Source organism: Mercenaria mercenaria, chromosome 1 (assembly GCF_021730395.1).
Source record: "Mercenaria mercenaria strain notata chromosome 1, MADL_Memer_1, whole genome shotgun sequence".
Classification (NCBI taxonomy): Eukaryota; Metazoa; Mollusca; class Bivalvia; order Venerida; family Veneridae; genus Mercenaria; species Mercenaria mercenaria.
Genome location: NC_069361.1, coordinates 42895845 through 42913327, shown reverse-complemented (window position 1 = coordinate 42913327; position 17483 = coordinate 42895845). Strand labels below are relative to the sequence as shown.

Genomic DNA, 17483 nt, shown 5'->3' with positions numbered 1-17483 from the left:
CAGTGTAACATAACCATTTTGACAACATAACCCTTATCCTGCATAATTTCTATAATCAGTATAATGAACTTGTCCATCTTTCAATTTTGACAGTGTCATTAACTGTTAAAAAGAGGTGCTTACCAAAAAGATACAGACTGAATGGCAAACAGTGCAGATCTTGATCAGACTGCATGGATGTACAGGCTGATCAAAATCTGCAAAAGGCAGAATCAATCCTGTCCAGCATGATAAGGGTTAAAGACAGATTTGACGTTTTCATTTTACCAATGTTTGCAGAAACAGGAATATAGAGTTTTTTCAAAAGATTCAAGCATATGTAATTTTATTCACAAATGCTGAATGAACATTTGTTCATTTGTATAGCTTCCTTCCCAAATTCTGAAGAAAAAAATCTTTTTAAAAATGCTATTTGATAAAGACCACTGGTATAAACAGAATGCATTGCTATAGCAGAAATAGGAAAATATCTACGACACTGTGATGTTTTAATGAAATAATATCATGTTAAATTTCATTGAGGTTAATACATGAGGTAACAGGTCCAAGTTACTTCTTTTGGTGAGATAAGTCTATCCAAGTTAATTTGTTGATAGTAACATAAAAAAAAAAAAAATGCTTTGACAAAAATATAACTGGATTTCTACTGATGAATACCTGTACTTAACAATAACTTAGCATTAATCCATGGAATACTTTCCTTAGAAAAGACAACTCTTGTCTTCTCACAAGTTTACCACGGCCAAAGTATATTACATGTTAGAAGCCCTATCTCTCTTTATCATATAAAGACTTAAATTATTTGGCACATACATTTAGAATCTATAACTATTCAAATATATATATGCAACAAATTGGAATGCCATTCGCATTTTTCATGAATAAACTAATATGAATGCCCCCATTTTACAATACAGAACCTTAGGTGGGCTTATGGTCATGTGGTTGATAAATATAATAAACATCTGCATTATCCCACATATATAAAGAACACTCGCATATAGCACAACAAAAGTTTCAGATCACAGTTTCATAGAATATTTGGTGAAATCCATAATAACAAGCACTGTATAAACTCTGTACAAGTCAGTCATATATAAGCTTAGAAGGCACTACATCTCGTTACAATTAAACAATTGCAGTGTTTCCAAAACCTTAATAACTGCTGAACTAATTAAAAAATCCACTTATGTCAAATGCAGCACTTTTTTATTTATGTCTTTAACTGACTTGACAGATTGGTAAACATACAGTACTTCCAATGTTACTATATATAGCTTTCACAGTGAACCAAACATTTCCTGAGAAGCGTATGTCATATAAAGGAAGCCATCTTCGTCTTTGTCGTCTCGGTAGACTTCGGCAAGCGACATGGACATACTGGAAATACTCTTGTTGTTTATAATCAAGTAGAAAGCCTGGTTTTCATTCAAAGACATTCTGTTCCTGAAACAAAAAAATTGGACTATGTTATCACTTTTATATTTTTTTATGTTTTGCTGGGTTTAACATCACAGCAACAAAACTTTTAGCTTTGCGTGGTGGAGAAAGACCCGAGGTCCACCACTAAGCATTATTTAAGGCACCGGCAGACACTTCAGTGGAACCACCAACCTTCCGTAAGCCAGCTGGATGGCTACCTCACATGAAAGAATTCTACATACTTAGCGAGGATTCAAACCCGCTATGAGAGGCAGCTGAATCAAATATAGCGACCTTAACTACATGGCTACAGAGGCCTCAGTTTTACTGAGCTTTAATACTTTGCAGTATTTGTACTGCAGCCTCTAACATAAACAAGTTTGAGCCCTATTTTGAGCATTAACAAAAACAAATGAAGAATAAGTTTTTTTTTGTTCAGAAAAACTCAAATCAACAATCAATTTGTCTGTTACAAACAGATTCTATGTTGCTTTGTATATTACTGTGAAGTACTAGTTCTCTGAGATACTACAAATGGTGCTGCATTATGTTATGCCCTTTCCATGAACTCATTTCGAAACTACACCAATAGATTAAGTAAATAGTTGATTACATAATTATATAATAAGATATGATAGTGAAAAACAGTGTCAATGTCAAATCAAGTAATCAAATGGTGCAGAGATATGATGCACATGTATCACATTTTAAACAGACAGTAGCTACCAGCAGGAAAAATCAATGTTTGTAGCATTAAGATGATAAGTGGACCCATAATGACAACTGGAAATTTCTGTTTGATTATGTAAAACTAATCTCTGTATGTGATTTCAGCATTCTACTGAACAGAAAGTCAGAGGCTCATATCAGCTTCATTTACTTCCAAACAATGTCTTAATGTCGTATGACAAAACATAATCACGAGAAAATTTTCAACTGCCATTACAGGTCCACAACTTTAAACTAGATGCCCATGGGCAACATGTCGAGCCCGTCAGCTGTCAAAAGGACTGGGAGTTGCACACAACACTCTGTCGCATTGAGGCAAACATTTATGCCAAATAAAAAAAAGATTGCAAAAAGTTACAATATAAGTTATTTGTAGTAACAACAAAGGGAAGTAAATCTAAATAAATGCTCCGGACAAAGTCATTCTTGTATCTGACCTTTGACCTCTAAGTGTGACCTTGACCTTAGACCTAAGGACCTGGTTCTTGCGCATGACACTCCATCTCATGGTGGTGAACATTTGTGCCAAGTTACATCAAAATCCCTCCATGCATGAAGAAGAAATGCTCCGGACAAAGTTGTCATTCTTGTATCCTTTGACCTCTAAGTGTGACCTTGACCTTAGACCTAGGGACCTGATTCTTGCGCACGACACTCCCGTCTCATGATGGTGAACAATTGTGCCAAGTTACATCAAAATCCCTCTATGCATGAAGAAGCAATGCTCCGGACAAAGTCGTTATTGAATTTGACCTTTGACCTCTAAGTGTGACCTTGACCTTTGAGATAGGAAATAACCAAATATAAACAAGATTGCTCCACGCATGTCAAAGTTAGGGTCCGGACAAACAAATCCGGACGGACGCATGGACGCACGCACACACACGCACGCACATACACCGAACTGCCATTTGGACAACTATGTCTTCGCTTTCGCAAGCGGGCCCGACAAAAACTTCATTTGACCTCAATAAAGATCCTGAATTATAATACAATGCGTAGTCCAAGTAGTCCCATTAAAGATACAGCACCCAATATAAATGTTCTCAGACTGAAGTAGATCTATATTAATTACACTGTGACAGTTGAAGAGAAAACATCTAACAGCACACAAACCAGCTTCGGAAAATAATTCCTCTAATTATGACCTCTGGCCAATATTTTTTAATTTGACTGGTAAGCCATTAAATAAGGATTTTATTACCTGACATCAGAAAATAATTTCCACAGTTATATGTTAAATTTTTGACTTACTTGCACAGAAAACAAGTGTTGACTAGAAGATGCTTTTGTAAACAAGAGGACCATGATGGTCCTGAATCGCTCACCTGTCCCAACATGACCCAGTTTTGAACTAAGTATGACGTTGTTTTTTTTCTATTATTTGACATAGTGACCTAGTTTTTGAGCTCATGTGACTCAGTTTTGAACCTGACCTAGATATCATCAAGATGAACATTCAGACCAACTTTCATACAGATCCCATGAAAAATATGGCCTCTTGAGAGGTCACAAGGTTTTTTCATTATTTGACCTACTGACCTAGTTATTGATGGCACGTGACCCAGTTTCAAACTTGACCTAGATATCATCAAGATGAACATTCTGACCAATTTTCATGAAGATCCATTCAAAAGAATGGCCTCTAGAGAGGTCACAAGCTTTTTCTATTTTTAGACCTAGTTTTTGACCGCAGCTGACCCAGTTTCGAAATTGTTCTAGATATCATCAAGATGAACATTCAGACCAACTTTCATACAGATCCCATGAAAAATATGGCCTCTAGAGAGGTCACAAGGTTTTTCTATTATTTGACCTACTGACCTAGTTTTTGATGGCACATGACCCAGTTTCAAACTTGAACTAGATATCATCAAGGTGAACATTCTGACCAATTTTCATGAAGACCTTGTGGAAAATATGGCCTCTAGAGAGGTCACAAGGTTTTTCTATTTTTAGACCTACTGACCTAGTTTTTAACCACAGTTGACCCAGTTTCGAACTTGGCCTAGATATCATCAAGATGAACATTCAGACCAACCTTCATACAGTTCCCATGAAAAATATGGCTTCTAGAGAGGTCACAAGGTTTTTTTATTATTTGACCTACTGACCTAGTTATTGACGGCACGTGACCCAGTTTCAAACTTGACCTAGATATCATTAAGGTGAACATTCTGACCAATTTTCATGAAGATCCATTCCAAAGTATGACCTCTAGAGAGGTCACAAGGTTTTTCTATTTTTAGACCTAATGACCTAGTTTTTGACCGCAGCTGACCCAGTTTCAAACTTGACCTAGATATCATCAGGATGAACATTCAGACCAACTTTCATACAGATCCCATGAAAAATATGGCCTCTAGAGAGGTCACAAGGTTTTTCTATTATTTGACCTACTGACATAGTTTTTAAAGGCACGTGACCCAGTTTCAAACATGACCTAGATATCATCAAGATGAACATTCTGACCAACTTTCATGAAGATCTTGTGAAAAATATGGCCTCTAGAGAGGTCACAAGGTTTTTCTATTTTTAGACCTACTGACCTAGTTTTTGACCGCACGTGACCCAGTTTCAAACTTGACCTAGATATCATCAAGATGAACATTCTGACCAACTTTCATAAAGATCCCATGAAAAATGTGACCTCTAGAGAGGTCACAAGCAAAAGTTTACGCACGGACGGACGCACGGACGCACGACGGACGCTGCGCGATCACAAAAGCTCACACTGTCACTTTGTGACATGTGAGCTAAAAAGCGCATGTCTCCCCAATGCATACATGTAGTTGTATAGGCAAGAAGTCAATAGGGGACAGGAGCGAAAGTCAAAGAGACACTGATGGTTGACTGCAATAGGGATCATCTACTTGGCATGTCCAGTGATCCCACTAAGTTTCAACATTCTGGGCCTAGTAGTTCTCAAGTTATTGTTCAGGCTCCTGTGACCTTGATCTTTGACCAAGTGACCCCGAAATCAATGGGGGTTATCTACTCTGCAGCATGTCCAATCATCCTATTAAGTTTCAACATTCTGGGTCAAGTGGTTCTCAAGTTATTGACTGGAAAGAGATTTCTATGTTTAGCCCCCTGTGACATTGACCTTTGATGGACAGACCCCAAAAACAATAGGGGTCATGCATCTACTCTGTAAGTTCTATCACCCTATGAAGTTTGAAGGTTCTAGGTCAGATGGTTCTCAAGTTATTGACCAGAAATGAATTTCAATTTTCTGTCCGCTGTAACCTTGACCTTTAATAGACTGATCCCAAAATCAATAGAGGTCATCTACTCTGTATGTCCAATCATCCTATGAAGTTTCAACATTCTGAGTCAAGTGGTTCTCAAGTTACTGTCCGGGAATGATTTTACATGACCAGGCCCCTGTGACCTTGATCTTTAATAGAGTGACCCAAAAATCATTAGGGATCATCTACTCTGCATGTTCAATCATCCTATGAAGATTCAACATTCTGGGTCAAGTGGTTCTCAAGTTATTGATCGGAAACAGTTTTCAATGTTCAGGCCCCTGTGACCTTGACCTTTAACAGAGTGACCCCACAATCGATAGTGGTCATCTACTCTGCATGATCAATCATCCTATGAAGTTTCAACATTCTGGGTGAAGTGGTTCTCAAGTTACAGACCAGAAACGGTTTTCCATGTTCAGGCCCCTGTGACCTTGACCTTTAATAGAGTGACCCCAAAATCAATTGGGATCATTTACTTTGCATGTCCAATCATCCTATGAAATTTTAACATTCTGAGTCAAGTGGTTCTCAAGTTATTGATCGAAAACAGTTTTCCATGTTCAGGCCCCTGTGACCTTGACCTTATACAGAGTGACCCTTAAATCGATAGTGGTCATCTACTCTGCATGATCAATCATCCTATGAAGTTTCAACATTCTGGGTGAAGTGGTTCTCAAGTTACTGTCCGGAAATGGTTTTCCATGTTCAGGCCCCTGTGATCTTGACCTTTATTAGAGTGACCCTAAAATCAATACGGGCCATCTACTTTGCATGACCAATCATCCTATGAAGTTTCAACATTCTGGGTCAAGTGGTTCTCAAGTTATTGATTGGAAATGGTTTTCAATGTTCAGGAGCATGTGACCTTGACGTTTAACAGAGTGACCCCAAAATCAATAGGGGTCATCAACTCTGCATGACTGATCATCCTATGAAGTTTTAACATTCTGGGTCAAGTGGTTCTCAAGTTATTGATCGGAAATGGTTTTCATTGTTCAGGCCCGTGACCTTGACCTTTGATAGAGTGACCCCAAAATCAATTGGGGTCGTCTACTCCAGCAGCCATACCACCCTATGAAGTTTAAAGGTTCTAGGTCAAATGGTTCTCTATTTATTGATCGGAAATGAAGTGTGACGTACGTACGGACGGACGGACAGGGCAAAAACAATATGTCTCAGTGGAGACATACAGACTGGTCATATAGCACAATATATAGACTTGCGACTTAAATAAAGAGTCATGTGATAAACAATACTATTTGCCTAGACCATGAAATTCAATGATGTTAAATAGTTATAACCCAATGTCAAGGGCGATACCCGATTATTTTAAGACTAAAGGCAACAGTTTTGACCATTGCCCAGATAGGACATTCAGTAAGTGATGAATCAAATGGCATTCGAAATAAAACAGATATTACATGCCATCTGCTTAAATGATGTCCCTAAAGACCAGAAATACAGCAAAAACTGTTGACCAGCAGTGTACGTTAATGTATATAATATATACCTGATGATAGTTGCAAACTGTGACATTGTAAGCTCCTCTGGTACCAAGAATTTTGTCTTGTCTAGGATTGGTAAACTCTGTTCCTTATAGTATCTCTCTACTATAACCTGAAACACATTTATATTTCAAAGTTTACAATAATGTTCTCTTTTAATTTCTATCTTTTTATTACCTTTGTTTCATTTTTCAACCATAGATTTTATATCCAAAACTTAAAAGGTCTAGAGTGTTTACAAGACAAGATGCCACTTATTGGGTGGGTGTAACACCAAAATAAATATTATGGACAACAAATTTATATCAGATATGGTTTGAAGGGAGAAGTGCACTAGTTTCTTACAAGTACACACTGGACCTCAAGTTAAAGTGTTGCTAGAAAGACTGTTGGCAATATTTATTTTTAATTTAGCTGGAGAATAAAACCCTGGTCTCTTTGTTCAGTGCCTTACCATAGGGTCACAGAAATACTTAAAACAAAAGATTTATGCACTGGTGTATGAGTCAAATTTAAGGCTCAAAAGTTGACTATACACTTGTTGACAGGAAAATATTTAATGCAACACTTGGTTTCTAGTTATTTCTTGCATAAAGAAGCAGTTAACTGCACTGACAAAGATAATCAGTTAACTGCACTGATATAAAGAAGCAGTTAACTGCACTGACATAGATATTCAGTTAACTGCACTGACATAAAGAATCAGTTAACTGCGCTTGCATAAAGAAGCAGTTAACTGCACTGACATAGATAATCAGTCTACTGCACTGACATAAAGAAGCAGTAACTGCACTGACATATACATGTAAAGAAGCAGTTAACTGCACTGGTTAATCATGTTTTGCACTGAGGTGACCATTACTTTTATTTTGTAATGTTGTATAACCTCCATAGACTCTCCTTTAATTGTTTACCAATACTACATACATATTATAATTTTTATCTAAACTAAATGCAACATCCTGACGCAAAGTTTCATTAGTTAAATGGATTATCACTGTGACCTTTCCTTGTTATTCTTTTTACGTCAGTGAATTATCACTCTACATTGATATTTACCACAAAGTACTTTATACTAGGTCAATGTGCATTTTTCTCCTTTTTCATCTAAATAAACTCCAATATTACATGTTATAGGACAGTAGAAGCAGTTCTACCATTTACCTTTCTCATGCAATGTATGATAAGCATTTCCCCCAGGTGTTATTTGACTTTTTGCCTTTTAAGATAATTGTTAAATAATGGCTTGTTACTGATTTCTAGTTACAACTTTTATCAAACTACGGTTGACTTGTGCTTCTACCCCAAATTCTTTAACAACCCACCTGAGCGACAAAAAAATATATTTCTGTAAGGCATATTGTTTTCATTGTCCCATTTATTACCATTAAGAAACTGTCATAAAATGGTTCTAGCATCAATAAACATTGATTTTCCTTCACATGTTGATAAACATCAAGTGCAGTTCTATTATTCTATTGGAATATCATGACAAGCTTGGTATTGCTGAAAGATATATTTGACGTAACCTTTTTTGCAACATCTGGACTGTTATTGGGAAATCATAGAAATACATAGCAAACTGATGTCACTGAAATCAAATGACAATGAAAAATGTTTTCTAAAGTACAAGGATGGGATGTTACCATGAAAGAGACTCTGACAATGTGCGTTTTTAAAATGATAATTTTTTAACCTTTAGCCTGCTAAATTTCTAAAATGGACTGGTCCAACATTCAATTTGGGCAGTACCATTAATCATTTGAAGGGGGTTTTCACTGAAAATTTACTGACTGTATAGCGAACAATTCAGACTATGATCAGCCTGCACAGACGTGCAAGCTGATCTTGGTCTGCACTGGTCGTAAAGGCAGAATGACTTGCCCCAAGCTTGCAAATGTTTAAGTAGGCAGTGACTTTTTTAGATGACAACACAACCCCACAAATAATATAAAAGGGCAAAGTGCATTTACATATGTATTTACAGCCAAATTCATAACTTTATCATGACATCACCGTACATAAGGGGTTCTAACTGACCAATCAGAGAGCTGTATTTTCGAGTACCTGCCAGTTTCCACTTGGGTATAGCGAAGTACATGTATATATACAATGAAAATATAGTGACTTTAGAAATAAATATCACACTATTTTAGAAATTAAATTTAGATTTTTCACTGCACAAGCCCCAGATGATGCTACAAACAACAAAACTTTGAAGTTTCATTGAAATATTATATGGATTTAAAACCTTTATTTTAGTTTTAAGTTTGAGATTTTACAAAGGAAGTCCATGAAAATGTAATCAATACCCCAGTGAAATTAGTATCGTTCCGCAATGTTGTGGACATGTTAAAATTATGATTAGTGGTGGTATTTATAGATCTCAGGAGTATAGGTGCATTTTCAAATACAGAGGTGGGGAAGGGGTTGGAGATAAGAAGTTTCTATCATTAACATTTTTAATTTAACAAGTGCCTGTACCATTTCTAAATGTACCTATTAAAAGGAAAGGATATTCATAGGAAGCTTCTTAAATTCTAAGTTCTTCACTGTAAAGAATTTACAGCTATAAATACATGTAAGTCTATTTTGAGAGCATTTTCCAATCAATGGCCATGTTACTTTGAGGAAAGGGATGATGATATATGCCATATGCCTCATACCACAGAAGGTATGGTTAAGAGATTCAGTCAGTAACCACACTACTGACTAGGCCTGTTAAAAGTTTTGCCTTGTACTCTACAGCAGTATAAATCAATAGTAACAGAAATAAATATTTTATATACATCTATTAACAATCACAGCTAAAGCAATTGCTGTAGGACAAATTTTATCCATTAAATCTTTCCCTATAGAAAAAAGAAAAGTAATAAAAAGTATTGTCTGTGAACTATATACATTGTATTATGCAGGGCCTCCCCTGGGCCTCAGAAAGTTGTAGCCACTTTTTGAGAGAAACTGCCAAATTAAAGCTGAACTGCTGAAATGTGGCCACATTATAATAAAATTCTTGTCAACACTTTCAAAAAATCTGTAGCCAGTTCTTTGAATTTGTAGGCTAGCATTTGGCTACATTGGCAAATGGCAGAGGAGGCCCTGATATGAGTTTGTTTTTTCTGACTGATTTACAAAAACATACTATAACATAAGCGTTCTTTTTCAATGTTTTACCGACCATAGTTCAGGGTGTGTTAGATAAATTTAGTGGGGAATTTAAGCCAGGGAGGCTGCACATCTACCTTGTTTTTCGTTGTTTGATTTCGTACTGCCACTTCTTTTTCAATTTTGGGTATCCGCAGGCTACCATGCTTACTGGTGTTTCTTTAACTGATCACACTGATACATGTAAGCATTGTGAATTTCAATCCCCTTCCACAGATAGGGCAAGATCCATCCCATTATAATTTCAGCCGATATAAAACCCTCTTTGTGAAATATTTTTAAAGTTCCATAACTCTGACTTATATCTTTTAAAACTGTAGACAGCTTTTATCAAATATTTCGTAGTTTTTCTCTTGTTGTTTGTCAATATTGTCAGTTGTCAAATTGAAATAATAAAAATTAAAACACAGTAATAAAATAAAATGGCCTTTTTATCGTTAAATACTGAAGAATGCTATAGCACTGACCAGTGACCAGATTCGTCAAAGTGTGATCATTCAGTATTTTATGTCTTCACCCTTTTCCTGCTAAATTTCTATAACGAACTTGTCCATCTTTCAATTTAGACAGTACCATTAGCTGTTAAAAGGGGTGCTTACCAAAAAGATACTGACTGAATGGTGAACAGTGCAGATCATGATAAGACTGCATGGAGGGTGTGCAGGCTAATCATGATCTACACTCAGTAAAGGCAGAATCAATCGTATCCAGCATGGTAATGGTTAATGTTTGTGTCACATATATTTACTATATCAAAGTTCAGTATATGACTGTCTCTCTGAATATTATAACTGTTTATTGTTTACTTTTCAATATAAATAACCTTACTTTAAATCTTACAAGATATTCAAACATCAAAGGTCATTAGAATTTAAGCCAGTGACCACACCATTCTGAGGTTAATGACCTACTGGTATTCCATTTTAATTTACGTAATCAAACTGTACCAAATTATCTATCTTAATCATTAAAATATACATCAGCCATGTAAGTAAAAGTACATGTAGCCCCTACAGAATTTTTTATGTCGTCATATGATATATAAGCTATTATATAAACAAAACACTTGAGTTAAAGTTGTAAGCAGTTGTACTCAATTACTTTGTACGATTAGGTCTGGAACAACTTAAAGAAACAATTACCATATTGTATGTTAGCTTCTGTTGCAACTTGTTAATGTACTAATGCAGCTCTTTCATTTATACTCATGATATTAACATTTAAGTAGCACACTCTATCTCATAATGACAATCGACAAATTACATATTCTCTGTATGCAATTTCGGCATTCTCTTGTTTTTACAGAATCTACGTTTGTTTATTGAAGCCCTTATAAAATTATGACCTAAAAATTACAACCTATACACAACTATCTATCTTGATTCGATTAATACTTTACTGATAGAGTAACATACTTGAGACACAAACGTCAGTATTCCTGTGGCCTAAAATAGAGACAGTACATGAGACCTGATACTTCATGGCTCATGTGTCAAAGTATCAAGGCCAATTCTAAAGCCTCAAACAAACAACAATAGACAGCATGGTCCATTTTTGTAATCTCCAATGTCAATGTCAATGATTATATCTTAGATAAAGTTTGTTTTAGAGGGTATTAACTGATAATTAACTGATAATTAACTGATTCAGAGACTGGTCTGATACGATAACAGAGGTCTGTAACCATGTAGTAAATGTTACATGGTGTGCCTCAGTAAAGTGAGTCACATCAATGAAGTGAAAAAAAAACATGAGCAAGATTTTCTTCTCTTTGTCTAACCATCATCAACAAAAAGGGACTAATGTATAAACTTAGTTATACATTTGTAACTGTATTCAATATGCCATGTCATTTGATGTACATTAAATATTATGTCAGTAAAAATTATGTTATGCCTATCTAAAACTGTTCTTAATTATGTTTTGTCTCTATTAAGAGTAAAAACCAATCTTGCCACATTAACACTGCTAGCAATTAAAATAAGGAGAACTTACAGGCACTTTATTTGGAAATTTTGCCCTGATACCCGCCACTTCTTCCTTTCTTGTTGCTGAAATAGAAAAGAACCAACTGAAAATAATTTTTTTTTAAAGAAATTTTACTAAATACAATAATGATGTGATAGAAATAATACTGTGTTAACAGAAGGAACAAAATTGTTCCATAAATACCAGTATTTATTTGTTATATTTTCTGGTCCTTCAACTTGATTGGGATCATAGAGTCCATTCAATAAATGTGTAATAAAGTTCCGCTTAAGCTGGTGCTAGGGGGCGTGAGAGGTGTTGTACATTCTATTACCTCTCATGAACAGACTCAATCAAACTGAGTCTTCTATTATTCTTTTTTGGTTGCATTCTATGCTACCAAGAGATCGTTTTACAGATTTTATTACTAGCTGTGATTGGATCACTTAATGAAGACCACACTGTTCCAAGTTACTTTTCCAAACCTATATGGATCCCCACCAACAACAACATGAGAGCCAGGGTTGCCTGAAATTCACATTAGGCGTAAAAAAAAACAAGAGCTGTCAGTGGACAGCGCGCTCGACTACATGTATTCTCAGTGCTTGATAGTATAATATAACAAGTGAATGAAGTATTGCCATGCAATACAAAGTCCCCTACTGGAAGGCACCTAATTTTCTCTACTGCAGTATAACATAATGAACTGATATCTGTCAATGATGTATAAACAATATTGTACTACATATACAATATGTTATAACAACACACTTGGATAAAAATGTGCATATATAAAAACCCACAGTTGTTTTCATATTGAATTTTTTTGGCTGATTATAAAAATGTTATCATGTAAGTTATTTATAGTAACAACAAAGGGAAATTAATCATTAAAAAAAAAAAAAAAAAAAAAAAATCTATATAAGTCCACAAGAAACTCTTTACCAGGTAGAGATAGGTCAAAATACACCTAAAAATTGGATGTAACATGCATGCTGTACCACAGAAAAGTGGTCTCGATTTTTCTCTACCGCCAATAATAAAAAAGTTACAATAAAATCTATTTATAGTAATAACAAAGGGACGTAATTCTAAAAACAAGGGTGCCTCATGGTGATGAACATTTGGTCCAAGTTACATCAAAATCTCTCCATGCATGAAGAAGAAATGTTCCGTACAAAGTCATTCTTGAATTTGACCTTTGACCTCTAAATATGACCTTGACCTTAGACCTAGGGACCTGGTTCTTGCGCATGACATGTTGTCTCATCCAGGGGAATATTTGTGCCAACTGATATCTAAATCCTGCTTTGCATGACAAAGTTATAGACCGGACAGGAAAAAAATCCTCTTGACCTTTGATCTCAAAGTGTGACCTTGACCTTTAAGCTAGGGTACTGGGTGTTGCGCATGACACGTCGTCTCATCATGGGGAACATTTATGCCAAGTAATATTGTAATCCCTTGATGGATGACAGAGTTCTGGATCGGACAGGGAAAAAACCTTATTGACCTTTGACCTCCAATTGTGACCTTGACCTTTGAGCTAAGGGTCTGGGCTTTGCGCATGACATGTTGTCTCATCATGGGGAACATTTGTGCCAAGTAATATTAAAATCCCTTCATGGATGGCAGAGTTATGGACCGGACAGGAATAAAACTCTGTTGACCTTTGACCCCCAATTGTGACCTTGACCTTTGAGCTAGGGGTCCGGGATTTGCGCAGGACACGTCGTCCCATCATGGGGAACACTTCTGCTAAGTGATATTAAAATCCCTTCATGAATGTCAGAGTTATTGACCGGACACGAAACAGACCCTGTTCATGCTATGTTAACATTTGACTGCTAAGTGTGACCTTGACCTTTGAGCTAGGGGTCTGAAAGTTGTGCATGACACATCGCCTTATTATGAGGTACATTTGTGCCAAGTAATATTAAAATCCCTTCATGGATGGGAGAGTTATGGACCGGACAGGAAAAAAGCCTTGTTGACCTTTGACCTCCAATTGTGACCTTGACCTTTGAGCTAGGGGTCCAGGATTTGCGCATGACACGTCATCTCATCATGGGGAACATTTGTGCCAAGTAATACTAAAATCCCTTCAAGGATGGGAGAGTTGTGGACCGGACAGGAAAAAAGCCCTGTTGACCTTTGACCTCCAATTGTGACCTTGACCTTTGAGCTAGGGGTCCGGGTTTTGCGCATGACACGTCGTCTCATCATGGGGAACATTTGTGCCAAGAAATATTGAAATCCCTTCATGGATGACAGAGTTATGGACCGGACACGAAATTGCGGACGGACGGACGGACAGACGGACGGAATGACGGAAAAGTGCATTCCTATAGTCCCCGAAACTGGTTTTCAACCAGTAGGGGACTAACAAGCTATGAGTAAAATTTTAACATTACAATAAGCATATTCTAAGTCCAAAAGGGGCCATAATTCAGTCAAAATGCTTGATAGAGTTGCCTGCTCGTTTTTACAGACTGGGGTCATGATGGTAAACAAGTATGCAAAATATGAAAGCAATATCTCAATGGACTTTGAAAATATTTGGGATGGTACGCAAACTTTAACATTACAATAAGCAGTCTAAGTCGAAAAGGGGCCATAATTCAGTCAAAATGCTTGATAGAGTTGTCTGCTCCTGTTTACAGACTGAGGTCATGATGGTAAACAAGTATGCAAAATATCAAAGCAATATCTCAATGGACTTTGAAAATATTTGGGGTGGTACGCAAACTTTAACATTACAATAAGCATATATTCTATATTCTAAGTCAACCAGTAGGGGACTAATAAGCTATGAGTAAAACTTTAACATTACAATAAGCATATTCTAAGTCCAAAAGGGGCCATAATTCAGTCAAAATGCTTGATAGAGTTGCCTGCTCCTGTTTACAGACTGGGGTCATGATGGTTAACAAGTATGCAAAAAATATCAAAGCAATATCTCAATGGACTTTGAAAATATCTGGGCTGGTACGCAAACTTTAACATTACAATAAGCATATTCTAAGTCGAAAAGGGGCCATAATTCAGTCAAAATGCTTGATAGAGTTGTCTGCTCCTGTTTACAGACTGGGGTTATGATGGTAAACAAGTATGCAAAATATTAAAGCAGTATCTCAATGGACTTTGAAAATATTTGGGGTGGTACGCAAACTTTAACATTTGTGTGACGCTAACGCCGACGCCGGGGCGAGTAGGATAGCTCCTCTATTCTTCGAATAGTCGAGCTAAAAATTATTCGTTTCCGTTATCCCGACCTACCCTAAATTTTCAGCCCGACCCTAAATGTTTTTATGGCTTTGTAGAATATTTTTTGTTGGTCAGTGATGTTAGAAATCAACTTAGTGATGCTGTAAAGGCTTAATCCCCTGATCTGTATTCATTTTTTGACACAAAAATAATTTCCAAAAAGTCTCCCTTAATCATCATGATCATGTTAATAAAAAAAATTTCCAAAAAAAAAAAATTCCCAACCTACCTACCCTAATTTTTTTGAGCATGTTACCGGAAACAAAGAATTTTTTTTTAGGCCTTACCATTTGTGGACAAACTCCAACATTTGGACAATATTGAGTTGAACAGTATTATGCTTTAATAGTCGCATATAAATAACAACCTTAAAATTTCACAAATTTTATACATGAAATTAAAAGACCAGATGAAGCCATATCTGCACAGGGAGACAGTGGCACATTGAGCAGGTTAATATGACACATAATACCCACGTATAAAATGAGGAACCTTTATAAACCTTTTTGTTACTCCAAGCCAATTTGAAACAACTGAACTCATGTTTTACAAAATCATTGAAGATGGACTGATGGACGTTGAAATAAACATTAACACGTTTGATAATCCTAGAACACATATCATAGCTTATATATCATAACTATATACCTATTACATTTACAGTTTCATAGGCAAAACCTCTTGTGTCCTATGTCTCTTAGCTACAGTTACTCTTTTTTGCAGGTTTCTCTGTGAACTTACAACCCACTCAGGCAGTTTGTTCCATGCATTTATCTTATACAAACAACACATGTTTAACAGTTAGTGACAGAACAGTAAGCAAACTGTATGCATGTCATTTCCGTTTATCTTTTCTAAAATCAAGATTTAAAAATTAAATAAAGCTGCCAACTGAAACGAACTTGTTTACAAATTCGTGCACTCAATTTTCGTGCTTTGGTCAAAACGTGACACTAGATTAAAAATAAATAACAAGTTTACCAAAACTTTTCCTCTGTTTGAAAGACTTCGCTGTGCTATCTTTAGCCTCTGGCATTTTCAGTTTCTAATGAGATTCAATTAAATATTTAGCACAAAATTAACGCAATTCACTAAGCTGTCACCTGTCCAATTATTTACTAATGTACATATGGTATATGACGTCACTATTTACTCCTCATTTTGATTGGTCGAAATAAGTTAGTGTGCACAATAAATTCCGTACCCGGTATTGCAGTAATATGGTGGAGAATCCAGGCACTTTTAAAAACTCTGAACGTACATGTGAATTTAATGCCCTTTTTTTTTTAGAAAGCAGAGAAATAACGGACGACGCAAGTTGGATGTTTAATAGCAAAGCAGCTTGGTTCAAGTGGGCTTTAATACCGTCAGACACAATCACTAGGGAAAGCGTATAGTAAGAAGTTTAAGAAGGCTGAACAAATTTTTAAAATGCAACGAGTCTCAAAATAGTCGGGTCTGACTTTTTGAATGAGACTTTTTTATGATATAAGACAGAGATATGAATCATACGAAGTCCCAATATAGCATCTCTGTTAAAGTCAGATTTTCATATACCTTGTCGCAGAAGTGTCTTTATATTACTGCAAAACTTTAAAACATATTCTGAATTCCGATAGTGAAATTTAGTAATTTATCTATGCGGTTAATGATAGCGGTAGCCCTGTAACGTTTTTTTTTCGGTACTATATTGATATCGATCACTGAAGTCTTCAGCATGGCCATATGATCAAACTTGATTAATTTAGAAATGTATATCCCGTAGAGTGCGGCACTTGGTACACCCCAACTGTATGAGAGAAATACAAAATATTAAAATTAAAATCATTTCTCTGATCATAAATTTTAGTATTTGTAATATTATTAGATATAGAAAGATGTGAATCCAAAAATGAGGCACCAGTATCCGAAATGATAGATCTTAACTGAAGCTCGCGTAGATAAATATTATCAACCAACCGAGTAACCAAAATAAAGGATTATCCGTATTAAAATATCATCTATATAGCGTGATATATCATTAGAGACAAAACTTTATGTATATGCATCTGGAGAAAGGCACAAGATCAGTTTTCTCCATATTAGCAAAACAAAAAGAAATCTGCGAAATGTGAGACACAATTAGGTTTTCACGGGAATATTAATTTTCTGCAGGATAAATGCACTCCCAAAC

At 36.0% G+C, this 17483-nt stretch overlaps 1 protein-coding gene across 1 annotated transcript; it reads right to left on the bottom strand.

Annotated features, from left to right (window-relative positions):
• Positions 1–119: 119 nt before the first annotated feature.
• On the bottom strand, positions 120–16448 carry LOC123540745 (microtubule-associated proteins 1A/1B light chain 3C-like). The gene is made up of 4 exons (XM_045326003.2): positions 16292–16448; positions 12071–12126; positions 6916–7022; positions 120–1446 (listed from the first exon to the last, which is right to left on the bottom strand). Exons 1-4 carry the CDS (start codon positions 16344–16346, stop codon positions 1281–1283), a joined length of 384 nt encoding a protein of 127 aa, XP_045181938.1. The 5' UTR covers positions 16347–16448; the 3' UTR covers positions 120–1280.
• Positions 16449–17483: the final 1035 nt, after the last annotated feature.